The sequence below is a fragment of the Entelurus aequoreus genome, linkage group LG06 (assembly GCF_033978785.1).
Source record: "Entelurus aequoreus isolate RoL-2023_Sb linkage group LG06, RoL_Eaeq_v1.1, whole genome shotgun sequence".
Taxonomy (NCBI): Eukaryota; Metazoa; Chordata; class Actinopteri; order Syngnathiformes; family Syngnathidae; genus Entelurus; species Entelurus aequoreus.
The window spans coordinates 32,293,463-32,306,460 of record NC_084736.1 but is presented as its reverse complement, the minus strand read 5'-3'; the positions used below and the strand labels follow the sequence as shown (position 1 = coordinate 32,306,460).

General features: G+C 43.1%; 1 protein-coding gene across 1 annotated transcript in view; it reads left to right on the top strand.

The window, feature by feature from the left end:
- ppl (periplakin) overlaps positions 1-11,585 on the top strand; it is a 38,114-nt gene extending 26,529 nt beyond the window's left edge. Inside the window, exons 14-22 of the mRNA XM_062050543.1 lie at positions 92-249; positions 318-496; positions 578-716; positions 3,110-3,303; positions 3,391-3,541; positions 4,616-4,699; positions 4,773-4,889; positions 7,315-7,407; positions 8,587-11,585. Of these exons, the coding sequence (XP_061906527.1) occupies positions 92-249; positions 318-496; positions 578-716; positions 3,110-3,303; positions 3,391-3,541; positions 4,616-4,699; positions 4,773-4,889; positions 7,315-7,407; positions 8,587-11,259 (3,788 nt within the window). The 3' untranslated portion in view covers positions 11,260-11,585. The remainder of the gene's footprint in view (positions 1-91; positions 250-317; positions 497-577; positions 717-3,109; positions 3,304-3,390; positions 3,542-4,615; positions 4,700-4,772; positions 4,890-7,314; positions 7,408-8,586) is intronic.
- The last annotated feature ends 1,413 nt before the right edge of the window (positions 11,586-12,998 follow it).

Below are 12,998 nucleotides of genomic sequence, written 5' to 3'. Positions count from 1 at the left end.
TGTGTGTATATGTATCAATATATATATATATATATATATATATATATACTGTATATATATTCATATTTATACTGTATATTTGTGCCGTCAGACAAGGAGGAACAGCAGTGCCGCCAGATGATGGCGGGTTTAGACAAGGTTGCCGGCGATATCGACAAACAAGAGAAGGCCATTCAAGCTCGACTGCGCCCCCCGCTGGAGCTGAAGAAGCCACTGCAAGATAGTGCCGACCGCCTGCTGGAATTTAGGGTAAAGCGCCGCGGTCGCACGGTGCAGGTCCCGACCTTCTTTCCTCTTATTGACAAACTGTTCTCCAGGACATTGCCAACGCGGTCCATAGAATCGAGCCAGAGAAGCACACCAAGGTGGAGGAGGCCAGGAAGTTCCTGATCTCCAGCCCGCAAAGTGCCAGCGCGCCCCACCTGCACAGCAAGGTGGACGACGTCAACAGGAAGTACACCTACCTGGAGCAGCTTCTTCAGAGCAGTCAGGACAAGTACGCGGCCAACTTGGCGAGGCTCTTCTCATTGCTCCCCATATTTACATACGCCACATTTGCATGTTTCGCTTTCTTCAGGCTGAAGAACTCCAACCAGCTGGAGAGTTCTCTCCAAAATGGAAAAACTTTGCTGTCCAGCTATGAGAACAGACTGGCCAGAGACGATGTGGCTCCTTCAGACATTCCCTCGCTGGAGAAAACGCAACGAGAACTGGCAGTAAGATATTCTATTCTGTACTGTACAGTAGGTTGGTGTTGGCCCCGCCCCTCACCTAAAGCATGACGACAGGACAAGTCCGAAAGAGATACAGTATTATCTGCTCACAGATGCTACCTGGAGGTTGTTGGAGCACACTGCAGCTTGTACTGGATAAATTACCCAGCCCCCGCTCCTTAATGCTCGGGTCGCACACAGGATTCTCACAGGACCCGCTGTAATAATGTAGTGGTCCGTTCTAACAGACAGACATCCCCTCTTACGAGCCCAAATGAGAAGAACGTAGAAAAGCACACAGACCTCTGCTAGTAGTAAAGAATCCTTTTCAAAAAGTTCTGAATCCAGACGGTGATCCGGATCAACCCCAAAATATAATCACTTGTTCCGTATCCCATCTCGACGTTTCCTGAAAGTTTCATCAAAATCCGCCCATTTCTGCTAGAAACAAACAAATACCATATTTTCCGGACTATAAGGCACACTTAAAATCCTTTTTTCCCCTCAAAATTCGACATTGCACCTTGTAACCCGGTGCGCCTAATGTAAGGAATAATTCTGGTTTTGCTTACTGACCTCGAAGCAATTTTATTTGGTACAAGGTGTAATGATAAGTGTGACCAGTAGATGGCAGTCACACACAAGAGACAGGTGTAGACTGCAATATGATGGCAGTCACACATAAGAGATATGTGTCGACTGCAATATGACTCAAGTAAACAATACCAACATTTTATATGTTCCATTGAAAATATAGAACATTACACACGGCGCTCAAAAATCCATCAAAATGTTTTAGTACGAATTTGGTAAGCTATGAAGCCGTACCACTTGAAGGATTGTCGGCGCATTAAACATACGAGTATTATTATGGTGTGTGTGTATAAGGTAAGACATATTACCTGGCGTTTTGTTTGGCAATGTTATGCAAAACCAACTTTGCTTACCTTCTGGTACCTGCTGATCTGTATTTGGGATCTGCATAAATCCTGAAAATGCGTGTGCGTCCGCCTTTGTAGTGTGTGCCGACACCATAGTCGATAAGCTTTCTTCTTGTTATGGGACATTCATCCTCCGCTGTTGCCATTTCTAATATAAAGTAGTGTAAAGTTCTTACTTATATCTGTCAGTAAACTTGCCATTAAAGCGCTAAAACATACCGGTGTAGTGAGTTTACATTATTCACCCAAGGAACTTTAGTTATTAGAGAGTTCCGGTTGGACGGTTTTTCATGGGACGCGATGAGGTGGCGACTTGTCCAAGGTGTACCCCGCCTTCCGCCCGATTGTAGCTGAGATAGGCTCCAGCGCCCCCCGCGACCCCGAAGGGAATAAGCGGTAGAAAATGGATGGATGGATGGACATTTCACGTTGTTGTTGTTTCCGGATGAGGAGATGCTGCTCCGTTATTGATTGAAGTAAAGTCTCAATGTCATTAAAACAGTTAGCTCCATCTTTTAACACTTCTTCAACTCCCGTCCTTGCACGCTACACCGCAACAACAAAGATGACGGGGAGAAGACGCTGTCGAAAGTGAGCCACGTAAATAAGACCGCCCACAAAATGGCGCATACTGAAGAGACTGTCAGAAAGCGGCTTGAAGATGATCTGTAAAACATAATCTATGCAACATTTTGACCAAAGAACCACCATTACATGTTATGTAGACCACAAGGAAGTCTTTTACATTTAGAAAAAAAAAAAAGATAATAATATGACCCTTTAATGCGCCCTATAATCCGGTGTGCCTTTTGTATGAAAATAGACCTGACTAGACCCGCTCATCGGCAGTGCGCCTTATAATACGGTACATTAAAACCAACTAATTGTCCAGTCATGCTAATAAAAACTTGAAAATGATCTTATTAATGATGAAAAATGATATCTATCTGTGATTAACCGTGATTAATTTTGACCTAACTATGAACAAACAGCGATTAATCACCATTAAATATTTTATCCTTTGACAGCCCTAAAAAAAAATAAAAAAATAAAATAAAATTATATATATATATTATATATATATATATATATATTTATATTTATATTATATATATATATATATATATATATATATATATATATATATATATATATATATATATATATATATATATATATATATATATATATATATATATATATATATATATATATATATATATATATATATATATATATATATATATATATATATATAAAACACTTACTCTTAAGAATTTTTTGGCTGAAACCCTTTTGGATCCCCAGGGCCTTTAACATTCACCACATTTGAGGGTCCCCAAGGGTAATGAAGTCACAACATTTCCCACCACGTTGGGTTTATTTGTGTTTTCTGAAGACCTGCATGTCACGTGTTATGTCGTATTGGACTAATGTCCCTCTCTACACTGGCAGGATATCGCAGGAGACCTGAGGTCCAAAAGGTCCGTGATCAATGAGACGGAGCAGAACCTACGCTTGGCCAAAACCAGCTGTGACCAAATGGCCATCAAGTTCCAAGAGCACTGCCCAGACATTGAGAGGCAGGAAGCTGATGTCCAGAAGCTCAACAAGCGTTTCAACATCCTCAACAATCAGATTGACACCAGGTTAGATGGCCGTGAGAAGAACAGGAAATACCACATCTAGGAAAAAAACAACCCGCAGTTCTCTTTTTCACACTCGTCTGATCGCAGGTCCCAAAGTTTGCAGAGGGCCAAGATGTCGTATGGTAATTATCGCAACGACTACAACAACTTGAACAACTGGCTCTCTCGCATCCCAAACTACGAGCCGTCTGAAACCGACGACGTAAGACAGCTAGAGACCAAACTGAAGAACCAGAGGGTGAGCGTGGTTAGCAACAGGATCACAGCTGTCCCTTCTTTATTGCGGCTAATTGGTCCCAGGCCTGAGCACACAGTAGAATTAATAAATGTACAATAGAAGAATAGAACAGAATAGCTCTATCAAAAATAGTCTATAGGTTCGTGCATTGTCTATTAGCCTGGAGGTTGTTCCGCTAAGCGGTTTTTGGAACAGAGTCAACATCCGAAACAACTTTGAAGAAGTGGCAAGGGGTTTTTCAGGGCGTCTTTTGCTGCACTGGTCTTGCTGGGTTGTTTACAGCAAGGCTTTGCCAAGGCTGTTGTAGAGGGAGTCGAATTGTAGATAAAAATAGTTTTTGGTTCGGCGAGCAAACACAATCCAATGGTTTGTCAGATCCAATTCCGGCTCTTAAATTTTGAGTACAATTTCGCGTTTTTATTGCTACGGTCGTCACCCGGCCACTACAACGCGACCACTGCGTGGAAATATTTAATCACATCCTGGGTTGTTCCTCTTAGTTAGAACTGGGCTTACATGTGCTGAAACCATGGGCGTTCGTTTTTCTGCCAGAACTTGGTCAACTTGACAGGCACAGCTACAACCATTAGTGTGTTGTTAGCATTCCGTGCTGCGTGTCCCGAGTTGTCATTCCACATCGCTCACGGCCAAAGGCTCACCAATGTAATTTGGGGCGTTTGATGTAGCTGATAGCAGTCTTGTTAGCATTAAGTGGCGCGCTAGCACTGGGATGTCTTGCGTTTCGCATTATTGATGAAGCAGGAATTGAAGGTGATTGTCACGGTGACGAAAGTACCAACATTAGCCGCCGGGTTGTTGGCATTGTTCTACTTTAACCATAAAACAGAAGTTCCGCTTGGTGAGTATTTCTACACCACAACATAATAATAGAAAATAAGACAAATACTGTACTGTGATACAATTTAATTTAATGGAGCACTTAATTCAGGCCCAAGTATGTAGAACATGCTTTTAAAATATACGATGTGGTGAAGCTGCAACAATCGAAGGGACGACTGTACCACTAAATGTCGTATAGGATTGGATTGACTGCATAATCTACCTTGTTTGCAGAACTTGCTGTCTGATATTGCAAGGAAGGAATCCGACATGAACAACGTCTCCAAAAATGGCCGACTTTACCAACAGGCTATCAAGGTAAAAAGGTTCTTTCCCACCCTGTCATCGCTACAAATCTTTGTGATAATTCTTTACTGATCGATATTTGAAGGACTATGAGACCGAAACGGAGAAATTCCGATCCATACTGGACCTTGACGATGGACTCGTACCTCAGACGTACAAGAGAAGCAGACTGGAATCACCAGCAATGGTAGTCAAAGCAGAGGTGAGAAAAAAGTTTTTGCCAGACAAACAGTAACGCTTGGAGTGTGAACTCAAATGTACTTGCAACTAACCAGTAGACATCAGAATCAGAATCACAAATACTTTATTAATCCCTGAGGGGAAATTCAGATTTTCAGCACAACCCCATTCAGGGAGACAGAACAGGAACGCTGACGGGTCTGCCAACTTCCCGTGCCCCTTAGAAAGGTGGGAAATAGGTAAACGCTGGGGGGGAGATGAGTAAAATTAGGTTCGGTCTCAGACTGGGCCCTTAGGGAGGGGTCCAGACTGAGACCAAGAAAAAAATAACTTGATACCCATAAGCACACATAAACATGTTAAAAAGAATCCACAAAACTTGCAACAGAGGGGATAGAGGGTAGGGCTGCTGCTATCTAAAGCGCTGCTCAGCTGTCCATCGCCCCTAAGGAATTCAAGCGGTGGCAAAGGCGTGGGGTGGGGGTGGGGGTGTGTGTGCATATGCTCATTGTCCAGGGTGTAGATGTTGTGTCTATAGGCCCGGAGTCGCGCTACGTGCAAAGTTCAACTCCCAGGTGTTGTTGAAGAAGGGGGAGGGGTCAGAGCGGCTATCACAGAGGTGTCCTCGCGGGATGTTTTCAGAACAGCCTCCTTCTGTTGTGAGAAGCGTCAAGGCCATTTGAGGGAGTTGAATCGTAGATAAGGATTGTTGTTTTCCAAGCCAGCAGACATTTAAATGGCTTGTCTAATCTAATCATCCATGCTGGCTCTCAAGTTGATACATTTTCACATTTCAGTAAGCCTCTCAGTGACGTGATACAATTTAGGATTCAGTTCAGAAATGGCCACAGTCTGTTACCACAGCTCGACCCATGCCTTCCATTGTGACGGGCAGCCTTTGGGCTCCTTGAACGGCTAGTACTGGAGAGGAGGGTCCACCAGACAGTCCAACATTGAATTCAGGAGGAGTATTGTGGTTTTCGTCCTGGTTGTTGAACTGTGTACCAGATATATACTCTTGGCAGGGTCGTTGAGGGTTCATGGGAGTTCACCAACCAGTCTATATGTGTTTTGTGGACTTGGAGAAGGCATTAGACCGGGATTTTGTTGACCTGCTCCCTGTATGACGTCAGAGCTCGGTCCTCGTTGTAGGCAATAAGTTGGACTTGTTTCCAGCGAGTGTTGTCTTCGCCAGGGCTGCCCTTTGCCACCGATTCTGTTCATAACTTTTCTGGAAATAATTTCTAAGAGCAATCAGTGGTTGTAGGATTAGGTCTCTGCTTTTTGCAGATGATGCAGTCCTGCTGGCTTAATCTTGAGCCGTAATCTGCTGTTCTCACTAGATTGGTTTGTGAAGCGATTGGAATGAAAATCAAAACCTCCAAGTCCCGGTTTACGGTTCTAGCCTGGAAAAGGGTAGCGTGCCATCTATCTTCGGGTAGGGGATGAGATCCTGCCCCTGTTGGAGGAGTTCAAGTACCTCAGAGTCTTGCCCTCTGAGGTACTGTTGCCCTCACAGATTGTGAGGGCAACAGGTGGATCAGTGCAGGCTCTGCGGTGATACAGACTTATCATCAGTACCAGTGGGAGCTTTAAATTTTCCGGTCGATTTACGTTCCTATCCTCATCTAAGGCCATGAGCGTTGGGTCGTGACGGAAAGGACAAGATCCCAGATACTAGCGGCCGACATTAATTTTTCCCATTGGGTGATGGGGTTCTCCCTGAGAGATCAGATGAGAAGTTCTGTCATTCGGGAGGAACTAAATCTGCTGCTCCTCCACAATGAGAGAAGCCAGATGTGGTGGGTCGGGCATCTGGTCAGTAGACCTCCTGGGTCTCCCTAGGGAGGTGTTTAGGGCATGTCAGACTGGTAGGAGGCCTCGGGATAGACCACTGATGCGGTGGAGAGACAATGTCGCCCAATAGCTGGCCTGGGAACGCCTCGGGATTCTCCAGGAGGAGCTGGGCGAAGTGGCTAAGGACCTCGGATAAACGGAAAAAGATAAACAGATGGACGTTAGCATCTAAGTATACTGTATTTATTATCATTAATATTATATTAGAATATTGTTCTTCCTTAACTATGAAAGCATTTGCACACCACTATATCCAGGAACACGTTTCAATCATGGTCCAGAGATGTCCAGTAAGTAGACAGGGATTTATTCTTCTAATTTTCTAATTCTTTTCTTCTGTTGTGTAATGTGTAAAAACATAAGTCTGCAAACAAACACAGCACTGGATTGACTTCCTTTGCTTTTGCTGACCATGTTAGTGGAACAAATAAGATAATCGGGTAGTTCAACAATTTAAAGTATGCACAAAACCACTACAATTTGAACAAAACTTACATTTGTTTGTTTACTCACATCTACACATGGTTGAAGTAAACCTCTCAGCTGGGTACTGCCATGACTGAAGTTAACATTTTATTCTCCCGCTGCAGGAAGCTGCCATTGAGGCCAAGTTCACTGAGGTAAATGCTGTCAACAAGCAAAGGCTGCAAAACCTTGAGTTCACACACAGCCTTCTCAAACAGGTGAGCTTCTTTTTGCAAATTTCATATTTTATACTTGACCCTAATACTGGCTAAACGTGATCATATTTACTGTATGTTTACCGTGCGGAAAATAAGTAGTTGATCCCCTGCTGATTTGGCTCATTTACCCAAAGATATGAAGAGTCAGAATGTTTACATTAGGTTTAATATAACCGTGAAAGACACAACGTAAAATTAAATAAAGGTTATTAAATAATTTGTGTTTGATGGAAGTAAGTATTATAAATCAAATACAAATAAATGTACAACCTTTTGGGGGGGTTTTTCTTCATTTTTACTATATCTTCTGTCTCTCTTGGTTAGTATAAACAGAAAAATAAATATGAGGTCTTGGAATCTCAGGGTACCTTCCGATACGAGAGGCGATAGGTGGCTCACAATAACGATACAAACTCTGTATTGTGATACTCTAGACTACAATTAGCAATATAAACTATTATATATCCTTTGGTCCTTGGGGTATCAATGTATGTATATTGTGTGTATACTTATATATATATATATATATATATTTATATATATATATACATATATATATATATACATGATATATATATATATTAATACATGTATACAGTAAGTATGTGTATATATGTATGTATGTACATATATATGTACGTACATATGCATGTATGTATGTATGCATTAGGACTGTCAAACAATTACAATTTTTAATCACGATCAATCCCATTGACTGTAGTTAACGCTTGATGCAAGATGTTTATCTTTAATAGGTACACTTTAAACAGGTCATTTTAAAGTTTTTAACAAATGTTCGTTTATTAAACAGTATGCTATTTTAAACAGCTTAACACAGAATGGACACAAACACTCTTTTTAAAGACAGACACACAAACACACACCAACTCTCACACAAATAAGATACATTCTCGTTCACCTGCTTACCCCTTCTGACACAGGCTGAGTTTAAAAAAATAATTATAGTAGAACATTTTAAATATTGCCTGAGAGCGCATCTGGTAAATGCAAAATATGGTAAAGTTTGCCATATTGATATTTTGTCAAAAAAATGTGGACTGTTCACCTGTTTACAAACCGACAAAATCAGCATGAGGTAAAATACTCATATTCTCCACTCTAAACATTGTGTATACGGTACATATTTTGTAACATTAACAAATGTAAATTATTTTTCAGCAACCAGATATCCCATTGATCCAGTCAACAAATGTCCAGTCCGTTAATGCAGCTGCCCCAGGTGGAGAGCTTTGGAGGATCAGGAAGCAGTTGCAAGATGAAATTCAGAGGAGAGAGCAGTTAGACAAAGAAATTGAGACCATCCAGACTGAAATATATGTCCTTGAAGGACAGAGGCCTCAGGATACTGTGGTCAAGAAGGAGCTCATCAAAAAGGTTCCTGACCCTCAGCTAGATGAGGACATCTACAAGATTCAACAGAAGCTTTCGGAGGAACGTCGCACTACCCATGTCCTGGATAATGAGCTTGAGGTACTCAAATTGAAGCTGCGTGGTCTTGATACGGAGGTAAAAGAAGGGGCACAGCAGTACATGGTCAAGGAGGTTCTCCGAATTGAAAGAGACCGTGGTCAGGAAGAGGAGGTGCGCAACCTTAGGGAAGAGTTAGACGAGCTAAGAAGGCAAAAGTTGCTGAAAGATAATGAGATTATTCAGATAAATAAGCAGCTGACAATTCTGGTCGAAGAGAAGAGTAAAGAGCAAGAAGTTATCACCGAAGAAGAGGTCATCAAAGTTCAAAATGATCCCCAACTTGAAACAGAGTACCGACTACTCTTAGACAGGAAGCAGAAAGAAACCGAAGGCAGAAAACAGCTGGAGGACGAATTGAAATTCCTCCAGGAGAAACTGCGCAGGCTGGAAAAGGAGAAATTAATGGCTGAGGAGAAGATTTCCATCAAGGAGGTGCTCAAAGTCGAAAAAGATGTGGCTTTAGAAAGAGAGGTAGAAAACCTTCGGAGGCAATATGAAGATGAAAAATCCAAACGAAGATCATCACAGCGAGAAAAAGCTGATCTCCAGAGGAAGATTACTAGTCTCGAGGAGGAGAAGTCCAAGGTTATCATTCAAGAGAAGATGCGAGAAATCGTCCGCCCGGACCCCAAGGCCGAGAATGAGGTGGCCAACCTGCGTCTTGAACATGTTGAGCAGCAGAGGCGCTATAAAGACGCAGAGCTGCAGCTTAGGACACTGCAAGATGAGCTGACCATGCTCAAAAACAGAGGTCCTCAAATAGAGATCAAGGAGATCATTAAAGAGGTGATCAAATACAAGACAGATCCACAGACAGAAAGGGAACTTGAAAGGCTTCGTAATGAAATTGTTGACAAGACCCACCAGACCGAGAAATCTGAGATGGAGATCCGCCAGCTTAATGACGAAATTCAAAGATGGAGAAACATGAAGCCTCAAGTGCAGACTAAAGAGGTTGTCAACGAAGTTCTGCAGTACAGAGAGGATCCGAAAACGAAGGAGGAGATTGAGGTCCTTAAAAGAAAACTGGCCGATGAACAGTCGAAACGTCTCGAACTTGAGGGAGAGAAGTCGTCCCAAGAGGAAAGGATCAGACTGAGGAAGATAGATCTGTCTCAAGTCCGTGAGAAGGTTGTTCAGCAGGAAGTGGTCAAAATGGAAGAGGATGTTATGCTCAGATCAGAATGTGACACGTTCGTAAACAACATCAACAACGAGCAGAGACAGAAGGAGGCTTTGAAAGCAGAACTGTATCAGCTGCAGAGAATGAAGGCTGACTTAGACCAGCAGCTGGAGGATCTTGAGCGGGAACGCAGAGCGAGGCGTGAGGCTGAATTGGAGATCCAGAGACTTCGGATCATACTTACTGAACTGGAGATGCGGGACAAAGAGAACCGTGAGAAGGTGACTGTCAAACAAAAGGTGGTCCTGCAGCAGGATCCCCAACAGGAGAAGGAACACTCTATCCTTCGACTGCAGCTGGATGAAGAGAGACATAAGCGCGTCCTGCTGGAGAAAGAACTGAATGCTCTGATCCAGCAGCATATCACCCTCGAGAAGATGGATGTGAAGGAAAGAGTTGTTCGCACCGAGAAGGTCCAAGTTGAGAAGGATCCAGAGGCTGAGCATGAGATTGAAAACCTGAAGAGAACTCTGGAAGAGGAGAAACGGAGAAAGAGAGAACTGGACCAAGAATTGGTAACGATCACTTCCAGGCTGTCTGAGATGGAGTTTTCCAACACCAAGTTCACTAAGGAGCTGGTCTACGTCCGAGATGAAAGTAGCCGCTTACAGCAGGAAAATCAAAGGCTGCAGAATGATATTCGCAGGCTTCGTTCTGAGATTGAGATCACCAGCAAGGAGACTCGGCTGATCACTGATTCCGCACCAAGAGAGGATGGCAAGAACCTAGAGTTGAGGCTGGAATCACTACAGAGAGAACTTTCAGAGCTCAGAGGCGTAACGACCAAAAAGGATGACGAGATAGAAAGGCTACAAAAGAATCTGGCAGCTGTGCGAATGAAGAGGGAGCAGAGAGAAAGTCATTTGCGTAGGTCCATCGTCGTTATTGACCCAGATACCGGCAAAGAGATGCGACCGGAAGAGGCTTACAAACTGGGACTGATCGACTGGAAGATGTTCGTCAACCTGCAGAGCCAAGAGTGCGACTGGGAGGAAATCACAGTCAAGGGCCCCAAGGGAGAATCATCTGTTCTCCATGACAGGAAATCAGGGAAAAAGTTCTCCATCGATGATGCCTTGAGTTTTGGCCATATCACAAATCATCAACTTCAGCAGTATATGAACAAACAACTGACCATCCAGGAGTTTGGTGCTTTGGTGTCGGGCAAGAACAAGTAAATACAAAACATGTTGGGCTTTATTCTACACACTAGCTTTTTACTATCTAATGGCTTTGTTTTGTGGTGAACGGGCATTATTGTACTTCCTTGATTCTAAATGCACAACGTATTTATTTTCTTACTAATAATCAAATCTACGAAACTGAAAAAAATATGCAATGATGAATTACTTTCATTTGCTACATTGGGTACAAGGGTGTCAAAAATAAAGGTGCTTTTCTTGATTTTGCCAATGAAGTGCATTAAAACACCAGAATGTTTCCAATATTTGTGGGATTTTGAGGTTACAACTATATGCTCTCAATAAAAGACACATTTAACTGAGTTAAGTGTTTTGTTTTGTTTTTATTTAAAGCATGTTTAGATCACTGAATTATTTTACACCATACTAGAGGTAGAGGTAGGTAGAGTAGCCAAGAATTGTAATAGTGTCGCGGTCACTGGTTTAAAGTCAGTCCACCTGTACCGGTGGTCCAAGAAGATGCAGGCGTGTACAGTTTTTGCCCTAACCGGGGGGTGGGGGGGTAATTGCAATAAACTGTATCAGCAAAGGACCCCATGGTCACCCTTCTACATGCTTTCATTCGAGAGGGCTGGCCTGCCAGGGATCTAAAGCAGTGGTCCCCAACCACCGGGCCACGGCCCGATTCTGGTCCGTGGATCGATTGGTACCGGGGCTGCACAAGAAATTAAAAAATAAAATAAAATAAAAAATATATACTGTTTTTTTTTTAATTTTTTTATTAAATCAACATAAAAAACACAAGATACACTTACAATTAGTGCACCAACCCAAAAAACTTCCCTCCCCCATTTGCACTCATTCACACTCATTCGCACAAAAGGGTTGTTTCTTTCTGTTATTAATATTTCTCATTCCTACATTATATATCAATATAGATCAATACAGTCTGCAGGGATACAGTCCGTAAGCACACATGATTGTTTTTCTTTATGACAAAAAATAAATACCATTACACATCAGCATTATCGCCCCTAAAGTAAGGTGGTGCTTTGACGTCAGGCTGCACAACAACTTTCACTTGTGGCGAACCATCATGCCCGGAGGAAGGGCTCACAGCGGTGGACTGAGGCTGAAAGGCACTTGGCTGGTGCATCATGCTGATGTTGGCAGAGATGTTGAGGTGAGTGACGTCAGTGAGTGTGTGGGCGAGAGAAGAGAGGGAGCGGTAGCGTGAGTGTGGGCGGAAACTAGTTGTTGCGGTGGATTGGCTGTGCGCAGACATTAATAAAGTTACGAGTTGCAACTAATCGCCGGACTCATTATTCACCCTGGAGTCCGGAGCTACGGAGACCCACTGCCGGGTAGAGTGAAGGGTGTTGCCCCCGAGATACATCGGCCCTGGAGGAGTCTCCCCTGCGCCCCTCGACTACGGTCTGGGGAGCCGGAAGCAGGAAAGGTGCAACATTGGCGACCACGAAGGGACTCCCTCACGTAAATGGAACGGCAGTGGTGAGCAAAGGATGATAAAATAAACTGCAGAGGTGAAAGCAAGCAGAAGAATAAGCCGAGAAGCTAATTGTTTGCCTGCGTAAACTAGCCAAGATGGCGGATGCTAGCTGTCGTAGCCCGCGCTATTCAAAGTCCAATCCGTTCGTGACGATGAACGACGGTGATGTGGAAAGGGAAACAGACTATGTGAGCGAAGAAAATGCAAGTTGTTATGGCATTTCTAGCCTGTCATATTGTGCAGATGAGCCTACTGGAGTGATGAA